The 14,624-nt window shown below is 40.1% G+C and overlaps 1 protein-coding gene across 1 annotated transcript in view; it reads right to left on the reverse strand.

Annotated features, from left to right (window-relative positions):
* tmeff2a (transmembrane protein with EGF-like and two follistatin-like domains 2a) overlaps window positions 1–14,624 on the reverse strand; it is a 197,228-nt gene that overhangs the window by 100,453 nt on the left and 82,151 nt on the right. The window contains exon 4 of the mRNA XM_014163911.2: window positions 10,022–10,048. Within this exon, the coding sequence (XP_014019386.1) occupies window positions 10,022–10,048 (27 nt within the window). The remainder of the gene's footprint in view (window positions 1–10,021; window positions 10,049–14,624) is intronic.

Below are 14,624 nucleotides of genomic sequence, written 5' to 3' on the forward strand. Positions count from 1 at the left end.
CAGTTCCTGGGCCCGAGTAGTAGGCCGTTTAATTTGGTTACGTTTTTCATCCGGCCGTGAAAATACTGCCCCCTACCCTAGAGAGGATAATGTTTCCTTCTTTATTTAGTATGTTGGAGGTGTAAATTGTGATTTGTGTAACATGTTTGTGTAGTTTTTGTTATTGTAAACAAATTCAATATAAGTCAACATACCGGTAAGGCAATTGCTGTCTTTAAATTCGTATTTGTAGTATTAACTGCATCAATTACAGTAGGCAGGGTTCGCACAAAGTCCTTGAGGTGCTTAACCTCTTACATCCAGACGTTCCGCTAGCGGACCACCTGCTCCAATATCCAATGATAGGCGTGGCGCGAATTACAAATTCCTCAAAAATACAAAAACTTCCATTTATCAAACATATGACTATTTCACAGCATTTTAAAGACAAGACTCTCCTTTATCTAACCACACTGTCCGATTTCAAAAAGGCTTTACAGCAAAAGCAAAACATTAGATTATGTCAGCAGAGTACCCAGCCAGAAATAATCAGACACCCATTTTTCAAGCTAGCATATAATGTCACAAAAAACAAAACCACAGCTAAATGCAGCACTAACCTTTGATGATCTTCATCAGATGACACACCTAGGACATTATGTTATACAATACATGCATGTTTTGTTCAATCAAGTTCATATTTATATCAAAAACCAGCTTTTTACATTAGCATGTGACGTTCAGAACTAGCATACCCCCCGCAAACCTCCGGTGAATTTACTAAATTACTCACGATAAACGTTCACAAAAAACATAACAATTATTTTAAGAATTATAGATACAGAACTCCTTTGTGCAATCGAGGTGTCCGATTTTAAAATAGCTTTTCGGTGAAAGCACATTTTGCAATATTCTGAGTAGATAGCCCAGCCATCACGGCTAGCTATTTAGACACCCAGCAAATGTAGCACTCATCAAAGTCAGATTTACTATAAGAAAAATGTTATTACCTTTGCTGTCTTCGTCAGAATGCACTCCCAGGACTGCTACTTCAATAACAAATGTTGGTTTGGTTCAAAATAATCCATAGTTATATCCAAACAGCGACGTTTTGTTCGTGCGTTCAAGACACTATCCGAAGTGTAAATAAGGGTCACGAGCATGGCGCATTTCGTGACAAAAGATTTCTAAATATTCCATTACTGTACTTCGAAGCATGTCAACCAATCATTTTTTATGCCATTTTTCTCATAAAAAAGCGATAATATTCCGACCGGGAATCTGCGTTTAGGTAAACAGACGAAAGAAAACAAAGCATGGGGTCGACGCGGGCACGAGCCTGAGTCTCACAGTACTGTAACCAGCCACTATCCAAACGCGCTACTTTTTTTCAGCCAGAGCCTGCAAAGCCACGATTCAGCTTTTTGCCGCCTTCTGAGATACCATGGGAGCCGTAGGAAGTGTCACGTAACAGCAGAGATCCTCTGTAATGGATAGAGATAATCAAGAAGGGCAAGAAATTGTCAGACAGGGCACTTCCTGCATGGAATCTTGTCAGGTTTTGGCCTGCCAAATGAGTTCTGTTATACTCACAGACACCATTCAAACAGTTTTAGAAACTTTGGAGTGTTTTCTATCCAAAGCTAATAATTATATGCATATTCTAGTTTCTGGGCAGGAGTAATAATCAGATTAAATCGGGTACATTTTTTATCCGGCTGTGAAAATACTGCCCCCTAGCCATAACAGGTTAACCAACAGTAAAGTTCAAGAAATAGAGTTAAGAAAATATTTACTAAAGTATTTATTTTTATTTTTTAAATGACAAAATTACATAACAATATCGAGGCTATGTACAGGGGGTACCGGTAACTTTAAATTAAGACCGAAAGCTAATTTGTACAATATAGCTAATAAAACAAATGCCTCCAGTACAAGACTAATCACAATAAATGTCAACCTGTGGGGTGGATGGGGCTATATTTCGCTGGATATCTGGGAGCAGAACGTATTTGGCCGGATGGGAGGTGTCTGTATTTGGTCATTCTGCCCCCCCACATAAAGTGGATAGCAGAGAACATGCCTACTATTTACCCTCACTTCTAGGACAGACTAGAGACTTAGATATGCAGTTTTAGAAACTTCTTCGTCCTGTAAGGGATTTTTGTAGCACAAAAGGCTGCGGGCCAGAAGGTTGTGGGTTCGCAGACCACCATTGACAACAGTAGTGGTGGAAATACGGTATAGACACTTTATATTAAAAGCATCTGCGACGTCATTATGAATCTAAGCATGGTACTTTCAAAATGTAGGCCTACTTTTCCAATCCAGACAGAGTAGGCCTAACCGATGCAGAAAAGTGTTTGCTTTAACTGCTGGAAACTCATCTTCCGTGGCTTAACCCAACTAGAGGACACAAGTGTTTCCCTAAAAGCTGTCTGGGTTTAAACATCTTCTATTTTACATTAAGTGAATAGCTCAATCAATTGATAGCGACAGAATAAGAGCAGGTTAGCGTTTTTCAACATGAATCTTGTTCTGGAGGCAGCTCTGCAGAGTGGCACTGTGCAAAATACCCCTGTATCAAGATCAGACAGGTCTTGATGCACATTCCAACACAGCATTATGTTCATGAGTATCCAAATGTGTCCAGGTCCGATACAGACCGTATCAACACTTCAACACACAGTTGGACACACCGAGAAACGCACCCACTTGTGTCAGAATCCATGAACACATTTGGACACATACATGTGTCAAATGTTTCAAACCACCTTGATACAGTCCATCCTAACATCTCAAAAGTAAGCATTTAATCCCTTTTTGAATAAATGTATTATACATTTTAATGTACCTTTTAAATTAAGGGTGCTCATCGCCATGAACCCAGACCTTCAGAGTTACAGACCGGGACTTTTATTATTGATTCACAATGTGCTCTTTAAAAAGAGAAAAAAGATATATGTTCATACCTCATATCAAGTCTGTCAAACAAATTACTACTTTTAAGTCCTAGGCCAGAGAGTGGCAAGTCAAATTCAAGTACTTTCAAATACTTTTTCAAGCACTAATATTTATTTTGAAGGACCATCCATTTGTAATAGTTCATATTATGCAATTGTTTCTAGGCGCCACCAGATGACAGTATATCGCCACAACCTCATGAAAAAAAACAACTAACTTAGTATTCATCACCACCTGACAACTTGTAATCAATAATACATTGTTCCACTACTTATTTACTACATACATGAGTGGTAAATCAGTACTGATGATGTTGTAATTTGAGTAGTGAGGAGCAGAGTTTTGGGACATACCTACTGGTGAACACACATTTCCTATTTGCATTACTACACAATTCCAGCTTAATTACTGTTTTATTGGGCATTTGGGAATCTACTACTCAATAGCTATGAAAAAGCGTCTTGCTTCCGACTGGCAGCTTTAGTGTCGCCAGTCCAGGAGAAGGGTGGGCTGTATGAGGAAAACGGCCCGTGAACGGCTACCAGAACAGCCGAAGCACAGCTGCCGCTTGATAAAGTGGAATATCGCGGGCGCCTCGTGAATGAGGCGATTGGCAAAAAGCTCTGGAGGTTGTTGCAGAGAAAAAGTCACATAATGTAGAACTGGCGCCAGTGTAGGATGCAGCGTTGTGTCTTTCCCCTTTCATGTGGCTCTTCAGGGCCGATTCACCCATGCTCGCAATGTCAAAGTCCGACACATTTTTTGCACATTACACGGGGTCAGTTGGTTGGGTCCAGTGGTGCAGTTGTAAAAAAGTGGGTAAACTACACTTAACGAAAATATTAAATGCAACATGTAAAGTGTTGGTCCCATGTTTCATGAGCTGAAATAAAATATCCTAGAAATGTTCCATACACACAAAAGGCAGGGTTTAACCTACATTTTCCTGGAATTTTAGCTATTGATGTGACGTTTGGCGGCGCCTAATCAGTCAGTTCTGTACCTGCCTGGCTGAGTGGCAGTGTGGGTGTAATGAGCGAGCTCGCCTGACAACCACAGAGCGAAACACGTAAGGAAATGAAACTTGGTAGTCTGTCTGAAAACTTATTTGCAAGACCAATACATTTTTCAAATATTTTTCATAAACTTAATTGATCATTATCTGTTCTCTCATTTTACTTCAGAAAATGTCAGATTTTCAAGGTATTCCTGTACTTGAATTTCAGAGTGCCAAATTCAAGTACTTTAACCTGTTATGGCTAGGGGGCAGCCTTGTGTGCTACAAAAATCCCTTACAGGACGAAGAAGTTTCTAAAACTGCATATCTAAGTCTCTAGTCTGTCCTAGAAGTGAGGGTAAATAGTAGGCATGTTCTCTGCTATCCACTTTATGTGGGGGGGCAGAATGACCAAATACAGACACCTCCCATCCGGCCAAATACGTTCTGCTCCCAGATATCCAGCGAAATATAGCCCCATCCACCCCACAGGTTGACATTTATTGTGATTAGTCTTGTACTGGAGGCATTTGTTTTATTAGCTATATTGTACAAATTAGCTTTCGGTCTTAATTTAAAGTTACCGGTACCCCCTGTACATAGCCTCGATATTGTTATGTAATTTTGTCATTTAAAAAATAAAAATAAATACTTTAGTAAATATTTTCTTAACTCTATTTCTTGAACTTTACTGTTGGTTAAGGGCTTGTAAGTAAACATTTCAAGGTAAGGTCTACTACACCTGTTGTTACTTGGCGCATGTGACATATAAAATTTGATTTGATTTTGAGTGTGATCCTGTATACAGCAGTGAGTAACTTGTTAAGCCCATGGCGTGTCATTACAGTATGTATTGACTATGGGAGATCAATTGAAATTGAATTCATATTTGGGTATCACACTTAATTCAAATGAATGGAGTGGAGGCGAATCCATATCGCTGTGGTTTCTGAATGATCATTTTATAAATCTTTCAGTTCAGCTATGGTATTTCAATGAAGTTAAATGCATTGTTTGTCCCGCAATTATTCAACCCACACATCAGACACAATACTCATGTGGCCACATGCGCACATACACAAGTGCATTTACACACAAGCACGTGGCAGTACACACACACACACACACACACACACACACACACACACACACACACACACACACACACACACACACACACACACACACACACACACACACACACACACACACACAGCATAAAGATTGGGCCACAAGAGGCCATAATATGAACTATACATTACAAGTACTATTTTACAAAAAAAAGTTCACTAAGCTTCTTACAAAGGCCGAAAGATAGGAAGAATTATAAGAGAATAGAGTGAAATAGGAGAGGAAAGGTAAAGAGAAAGACAAAGAAAAAGAGAGAGAGACATGGAGAATACCTTATAAATACTGATAACTAGGCAATAGACCGCTGCATTTGTCCCTACCAACCAGTGTTCTGAAAGGGCATCTGTAGTAATGAAGGAGTTTTTCACCGTTTAAATAGTTTCTCAATGAACCTAATAAGTTGTAAGATGCTCTTTCCCAGCACGATTAAGTACCTTTGGCTATGTGGACAGAGGTGGTTGGAAAATTTGGTAACAATAATATCACTATAACACAAAGTTGAAAGGTTCTTCATCCTAGACCTGGGTGTATGTTTTTGTTCTAGCCCACAACTAACGTGAATACCCCAAAGCTTTATGTGTCATAGCTCTACATGTAGCCTTCATTGTACTGCGGCCCAATCCCAAACCGATCCCTTTGCCTAATGCCTAGGCCATTGTTGAACTAGGATCCTTGAGGATATGATAAGACAGCCACTTTTTGTCTTCAGTCTTTTTAGAGGACTCTATCAAATGTCTTGAGGCTTGAGAAGCCCCTGATAATATTGTAGTGTATTTTTTTCACCATCTCTACATTTATGTGCTATCAGACTGGTACGGAAGAGTCTTAGGGCTAAATTAAGAGAAAAAATAAATAAACGGTGATGGCTGGTGGTAGTTGGATTAAAAAAAAGGCACAGATAGCACTTTAAAAAAGTGGCAATATTTCTAGAATAAAGTGCCAATATTTCCAGAATAAACTCAACATTTTTATAATAAAGTCGACATTTTGAGAATAAATGTATAGTTATATTTCAAGATTAAAGTATAAGATTTGGTTATTAATTGCGTCTTCCTGGCTCCCTGTTGCTGTGCGTGCCACCATTGAAATTCCGGAGTTAGATGACAGGTGAAACTATACTATAGAATTGGCTTTAGTAACAAGGAAATCCTTGCTCTTTTAGCACATAATAACCATATGATAATAAGTATTACTGTAGGACCTGGAAGAGGTTGTGTTGCAGATTGGAGGAACCACAGAAGGAGGAACCACACGGACTTGGATGAGGTATTTCATGCAAATCTGTGTGGTTACATATAGGGAACAAAAATAAAAATGCAACACGCAACAATTTAAACGATTTTACTGTTACAGTTCCTATAAGGAAATCAGTCAATTGAAATAAATAAATTAGGCCTTATTTCACAAGTGGGCAAGGGCCCACCCACTTGAGATCCATGCCCAGCCAATCAGAATGAGTTTTCCCCTACAAAAGGGCTTTATTACAGCCAGAAGTACTCCTCAGTTTCATCAGGTGTCTGGTTGGCTAGTCTCAGATGATCCCACTGGTGAAGAAGCCTGATGTGGAGGTCCTGGGCTGGCGTGGTTACACGTGGTCTGCGGTTGTGAGGTAGGTTGGACGTACTGCCATATTCTCTAAAACAACGTTGAAGGGGGCTTATGGTAGAGAAATTAACATTCAATTATGATCTGGCAACAGCTCTGGTGGACAATCCTGCAGTCAGCCTGCCAATTGCATGCTCCCTTAAAACTTGACACATCTGTGGAACTTGAGACATTTCAGTGGCCTTTTATTGTCCCCATCACAAGGTGCACCTGTGTAATGATCATGCTGTTTAATCACAGATATGCCACATCTGTCAGGTGGATGGATTATCTTGGCAAAGGTGAAATGTTCACTAACAGGGATGTAAACAAATTTGTGCACAAAATTTGAGAAATAAGATTTTTGTGCATATGTAAAAATTCGGGATCTTTTATTTCAGCTCTTGAAACATGGGACCAACACTTTACATGTTTCATTTATATTTTTGTTCAGTATACATAGGTAGAAACAGGTGGGTTGTATGTGTATGCAGCTGTGTGTGTGTTGGGTGGCGGAGATCTAATACATTTGTCCAAACACACGCATGCTCACACACACACACACACACACACACACACACACACACACACACACACACACACACACACACACACACACACACACACACACACACACACACACACACACACATACACATACACATACTCATACACATACTCATACACATACTCATACACGCAAACACAAACGGTATCCCCAAAGCAATACCATTCTAACAGCCATGGTACGTTGTCAGAATACAAAGAGACATGAGTTGCGTGCATCAGTCCCTGTCATGGTGCCCTTCAAATTTGCTACAATGTTATCCTCAGTCCCTTGTGTATGCCAACACTTTGCATAGTATCTTGGAGAGTAACAGCTATCCCAGAAGACTATATGTCGAAACCGAAAGGGTAAATTACAAATGTGTGTGTAATTGCATGGTGTTTTATGTACACTTCCAATAAAGTAGTCTCATAGGCCATGCTTATAATCTTGTGAATGTAAGTCACGGATTGCGTGGAAAAGGATGTGGCGCGTCCCTGTTGGGCTCAAGGGCTGCCCCCAAACCCCTGTCATGGACCTTGCACTTGCATAGCCACAGGGCAGGGGGGTAGGGGTTTGGTTAAAGCCCCATCTGAAACAGTAATTTAACCTAACATGTCTAAACACTACCCTCTGTAAGGTGAACAAGTGGTAGCCTAAGTTAGCGGGAGAGCTGAGACAAATAGCCTTTAACAGAGACGATGCCCCTGTTTTGGGATAACCTATGCATCCTTTGGTCCTCCCATTCTTGAAGACATCCCTGATAGATGGATAGTGAAAGGAGATATTATGCTAGGCTACCAACAGAGTCATGTCATGTCAGTGATTATTTCTTCATAGCCTAAATAGCCTATTATTGATTTAATAGGTCTATATTTAAATAAATGATTATTTCAATAAAGGGAGAATCCATCCATGAATATATTCAAACAGTGCCTAAGATTAGCTGCTTTGCGCATGCAGGAGTTGTCCTTGGGTTGCCTCTCCTCCCACAGACACGTTTGCATAAAATCCCTGCTTCATTGTTTATTCCTCCCACATAAGTTGGATAGGCCTATAATTTACTTTCACTTGCCCACTGTATGATATATTTTTTGCCTTAGCACTACACAGCTGATTCAAATAATCAACGCTTGATGATGAGTTGGTTATTTGAAGGAACTCCCCTCATCTGGTTGTCTTGGTCTTAATTGAAAGGCAAAACCAAAAACCCACAGACACTCGGCCCTCCGTAGAATGAGTTTTACACCCCTGCCCTACAGGGTCACAGATTAGTCATGGTTTGAGAAATGACTACAAGATATATTTTGTGCAATAGGTTTCCTCAAAAGTTTTGAGTAATGACAGTACATTGGGGTTTACAGTGTGTGTGTGTCCAAATCTCCTTATCTATATTTCAATCGGGACCTACCAGACTACCATAAACAGCTCTGAGATTCATCGTCGGCCATTAATAGACATTAGATTTTTATTGGGGGCTGTACTTGTGTTAGTGCCTCTGTACTACTCTAACCCCATTTTATAACTGTCTTTACCTTCTTTTTACCCATACACTGCCATATTTTCTCTATCCCTTCTTCCTGCCATCCTCACCTTTCTATTATTTCTCCATCTATCTCTACCTCCCTCCATCTTTTTCTATCACTCTACCTCCATTCTCGCTCTCTGCCTCCTGCTTCCTCCCTTTCTTTATCTCTCTTCCTCATCTCTATGGTAATTTCTGTCTTATTTCACTGGTTGACCTCCCACCCTCTTCATTTCCGCTTCTCTCTGTCTGTCTCTCATTTGGAGGTCCATAGGCAGAGTGCAATCTGTTTATCATATCTGGCTCCGGGATACTTGTTATTCCTCCATCCACATGCACTAATGAACACACTTGCATGGACAAACCCACATACACACACAGGAACACACACATGTGAGCACATACGAACGAGAGCGCATACACATGCACGCACGCAAACACACAAATCAACATACATGAGCTAAACAAACACATGTATATACAGAAAATCCAGCTAAAAGAATTACATCTCTTTAGCACAGATACACACAAGCGTGTATGCTCGTACCTACACCTTTCCTGTCACCTACTCCAAAGCTTCCCATTCCTTTCTACTTTTATCCCAGATCTGCCACCATACAGGTTATAACAGCAACATTAGGAGGAGGGGGAGTGTGAAGAGAGGGGTAAAGAGAGAGAGAGGGTGATGGAGAGAGAGAGGGTTATGGAGAGAAAGAGAGTTAGGTGGATGAGAGAGAGATTGAGAGAGAGATGGAGAGGAAGAGGAAGCAAGCAACACACTCCAGAGAAGGGACTCATTTCCTGTTTCTCTCACCAGGCTCTGTGACCATAGCTGCATCCCAAATGGCAACATGTTCCACTTCTTATGGGCCCTGGTCAAATGTAGTGCACTATATTGTGAATAAGGTGTCATTTGCATGGTACTGGGGTTTGCTAAGCATCTTAGAGTGCTCTTACTGTTTACATGCATGATTATTTAGTTATTGCATGGTGTGTGTGTCAGGATGTGTCTGCATGTCTGAGAGAATACAAACAAGTGTGTGTGTTTGTGTGTGTGTGTTTATGTTCTAGAGCGCGTTTGTTTGTTCATTTGTCCATGCAGTGTGTTTATTGTGCGCGTGTGCGTGCATGTTTGTGAATATGCATTCGTTCCCCATCTGAATATGTTATGTGAAAGCTCACTTCCAAGTAGTGTGTCATGGCCAGTCTTGTTTCTAAGCAAGGAGAATGAGTACAGAAACAACAGTAAATGAAAATGAAAATGAATGAAGAGAAAAGAGTAGAGCGATCTTACCGTCATCTCCCGAGCCTGACCCCGCATCTGTGAGAGAGAGTGAGAAAGAGGGGTTGAGAGAGAAGGAGAGTGAGAGAATTAAAGACAACATCTGAGAATGGTTTGTGACAACAGATGAACCAAGCCTCCTGCTAAACACCTATTGTAATCACAACCTCACAATCACAAAATTATATCTTCCAATCTATCATCGTCTTTGTATACGCTTTCTCAATATGGTTGTGTGGTATATCATTCCATCTGTATGCCCATTCGAATCCTGCTGCATCCTTGTACAGCGTCCTCCAAGACATCTAGCATACACTGTTGTTTAGTGATATGCCTCTGAAAGGGATACTGATGGCCACTTATTGGAGCTGCTGCAGTGGTAACATGAGAAGCAGCAGACCACTATGCTAAACCGACTAGAGGAGAAGCAGACATTCACTCCCACCATGTTCATTATGCACCAAACAGGAGAAAATGGTCTGAAACAGGGAAGCAGTACATGGACTTATCCAATAAGAAACGTTCATTTTCATTTAATGTTGCAAATTGTTAAATAACGTTTGTTACAGTGTGCCTTAATGAACACGACCCAGGTATCCGTTGTAAAGCTAGAAGCAAACCTGATAAGCCTAAAAACGAGGACCCCTAGTTAACCATCTTCATTCTTTACCGTAAACCTTACGACATACTGTCTGTCAATGAGAGAAAACAAATAAGACAATACTTTGGAGAATCATTATTGTTTTATTTTTTTAATTTCACCTTTATTTTTAACAAGGAGACCCTATTTCGATAAAGACACCATTTTACTGGGGAGGAGAGGTACACCAGGGGAAAGTTATTAACCTTGCTGTGCCTCACTGTACCTCAGACACCTAAGGTTATGTTGCATTACTCTCACTCTATCACACACACTCACAGACTGACACACTAAAACACACACTTAAAATGTACTATTTAAGAATGCATATATACTGATAAAAACAGAAAATGTGAGATGGAGAAAGAGCAGAGTGACTCGCTGTGTCCGAATATCCAAACTTGCATTCAGATTACTAATCCGTTAGATGTAACCGATTACAGAGAAAATGTAACTGTAATCACTTACTAGTGCTGAGCGATTAACCGAAATTTCGGTTATTTTTTGTTTTTTTACCAACTAATTGACCGATGTCTGTTCAATTATTTGAATTCCATTTCTTTCCATTTTTTTCTGTGAGCTCAATGCGCATTTTCTCTAGAAATACTGTAAATCAGATCAAACCCGAACTGTGCGATCTATTAGGGAGCTGTAGTTTCCATCAGGCCAATATCCGACATAGATTTGCGCAGAAAATGTGGTTAACCCACACTGCCCTCAAACCAAGGCACGCTGTCTGCTAATTATCTATATGCTTGTCAATTTCAAATGATTTTCTAAAAAGTTATATTTCGGAAAGTATTTAGACACCTTAACTTTTTCCACATTTTGTTATGTTACAGCCTTTTTCTAAAATATATTTTTTTATTATTTTTATTATGAAATATCACATTTACATAAGTATTCAGACCCTTTACTCAGTACTTGTTGAAGCACCTTTGGCAGTGATTACAGCCTCGAGTCTTCTAGGGTATGATGCTACAAGCTTGGCACACCTGTATTTGAGGAGTTTCTCCCATTCTTCTCTGCAGGCCCTCTCAAGCTCTGTCCGGTTGGATGGGGAGGATCTCTATACAGCTATTTTCAGGTCTCCTCAGATATGTTCTTTTGGTTTTAAGTCTGGCTGGGCCACTCAAGGACATTCAGAGACTTGTTCCGAAGCCAATCCGACGCTGTCTTGACTGTGTGCTTAGGGTCGTTGTCCTGTTGGAAGGTGAACCTTTGCCCCAGTCTGAGGCCCTGAGCGCTCTGGAGCAGGTTTTTGTAAAGGATCTCTCTGTACTTTGCTCTGTTCATCTTTCTCTCAATCCTGTCTCATCTCCCAGTCACTCCTGCTGAAAAACATCCCCACATCACGATGCTACCACCACCATGCTTCACCATAGGGATGGTGCCAGGTTTCCTCCAAATGTGACACTTGGCATTCAGGTGACAGAGTTCAATCTGGGTTTCATCAGACCAGAGAATCTTGATTTTCATGGTCTGAGAGTCCTTTAGATGCCTTTTGCAAACTCCAAGCGGGCTGTCATGTGCATTTTACTGAGGAGTGGATTCTGTCTGGCCACTCTACCATAAAGGCCTGATTGGTGGAATGCTGCAAAGATGGTTGTCTTTCTGGAAGGTTCTCCCATCTCCACAGAGGAACACTGGAGCTCGGGTTCTTGGTCACCTCTGTGACCAAGGCCCTTCTCCCCCGATTGCTCAGTTCGGCAGGGCGGTCTGCTCTAGGAAGAGTCTTGGTGGTTCCAAACGTCTTCCTTTTAAGAATGATGGAAGCCACTGTGTTCTTGGGGACCGTCAATGCTGCAGAAATGTTTAGGTCCCCTTCCCCAGATCTGTGCCTCAACAAAATCCTGGGACGGAGCTCTACGGACAATTCCTTTGACCTCATGGCTTGGTTTTTGCTCTGACATGCACTGTCAACTGTGGGACTTTATATAGACAGGTGTGTGCCTTTCCAAATCATGTTACAATCAATTGAATTTACCAGAGACGGACTCCAATGAAGTTGTAGAAACATCAAGGATGATCAATGGAAACAGGATGCATCTGAGCTCAGTTTTGAGTCTCATAGCAAAGGGTCTGAATACTTATGTGAATAAGGTATTTCTGTTTTTATATTTAAATCATTTGCAAACATTTCTAAAAACCTGGATTTGCTTTGTCATTATGGGGTATTGTGTGTAGATTGATGAAGAATTTATTTTATTTAATCCATTTTATAATAAGGATGTAATGGGGAAAAAGTGAAGGGGTTACAATCCTTTCCGAATACACTGTATATTTCCATATTTCTAAGTCCTATTCTTGAAGATCAACGGGTATGTAATTCATTGGAATGACTACAAATCTGTCTGACTTTGGTGTTTTATATAAATATATAGCCTAATCGTTTTATTACCTGTAATGAAGTAGAAAGTAATGGGTTAGAAGTCTACATAACCCATAAAGTAAAATGCAACATCCATTTTTTGTTATCTACAGTATGTAAACTCTAACATTGATTTATATTGCAATAGATGTCATTTAATTGTGACCGACTGGCTCGATTCAGACTTATTTAGCAAAATTTGAAATGGTGTTTTTTACATTGGATAAAAGTAGAGACTAGAAAAGTGAAATTCATACACTACAGTTGAGGAACAATGGGAAAGTAATTTTTATTGGAAAGTTGATAAACTTCTAACATTGAATGTTTTGGTACACATGCAGGAGAGTACTTCTTTGTCTATGCCCATTTAGCATCGTTCACACCCTCTTAAGCATTAGCCCCACCCATCTCTTTAAGGATTCACATGTGAGGCCATGTGTTAAACAGTGAGTACAGTTGTGTACTAAACAACCAAAGATTTCAAGACTAAAGTCTGGTTTATACTGCGTCTACTGACATGTCAGTATACAGTTGTCATTCATTATTACATGAAAATAAACTCACAAGAAGATCATTATTTACAAGTTAATGGCGAGCTAATTACAGAAAATAACTTACGGTTGTGAGTGTGATGAAATAAAAGCAGTGCATTCTACCGGAGAATTTTAGAATTAGGACACTGTCTCGTTGGCCTAACGTTAACCTGTTAGGGCTAGGGGGCAGCATTTGCACGTCTGGATAAAAAAATATACCCGATTTAATCTGGTTACTAATCCTACCCAGTAACTAGAATATGCATATACTTATTATATATGGATAGAAAACACTCTAAAGTTTCTAAAACTGTTTGAATGGTGTCTGTGAGTATAACAGAACTCATTTGGCAGGCAAAACCCTGAGACATTTTCTGACAGGAAGTGGATACCTGATGTGTTGTATTGACTTTAAACCTATCCCATTGAAAAACACAGGGGCTGAGGAATATTTTGCCACTTCCTATTGCTTCCACTAGATGTCACCAGCCTTTACAAAGTGTTTTGAGTCTTCTGGAGGGAGATCTGACCGAACAAGAGCCATGGAACGATGATGTCCCATTAGACACCTGGCGCGCGAGTTCATGTTGGGTACCCTCGTTCCAATACGTTATAAAAGAGTATGCATTCGTCCACCTTGAATATTATTCATGTTCTGGTTAAAAAAGGCCCTAATGATTTATGCTATACAACGTTTGACATGTTTGAACGAACGTAAATATATTTTTTCCCCTCGTTCATGACGAGAAGTCCGGCTGGCTTACATCATGTGCTAACAAGACGGAGATTTTTGGACATAAATGATGAGCTTTTTTGAACAAAACTACATTCGTTATGGACCTGTGATACCTGGAAGTGACATCTGATGAAGAGAATCAAAGGTAATGGATTATTTACATAGTATTTTCGATTTTAGATCTCCCCAACATGACGTCTAGTCTGTATCGCAACGCGTATTTTTCTGGGCGCAGTGCTCAGATTATTGCAAAGTGTGATTTCCCAGTAAGGTTATTTTTAAATCTGGCAAGTTGATTGCGTTCAAGAGATGTACATCTATAATTCTTTAAATGA

The sequence above is a fragment of the Salmo salar genome, chromosome ssa21 (genome assembly GCF_905237065.1).
Source record: "Salmo salar chromosome ssa21, Ssal_v3.1, whole genome shotgun sequence".
NCBI classification, from domain to species: Eukaryota; Metazoa; Chordata; class Actinopteri; order Salmoniformes; family Salmonidae; genus Salmo; species Salmo salar.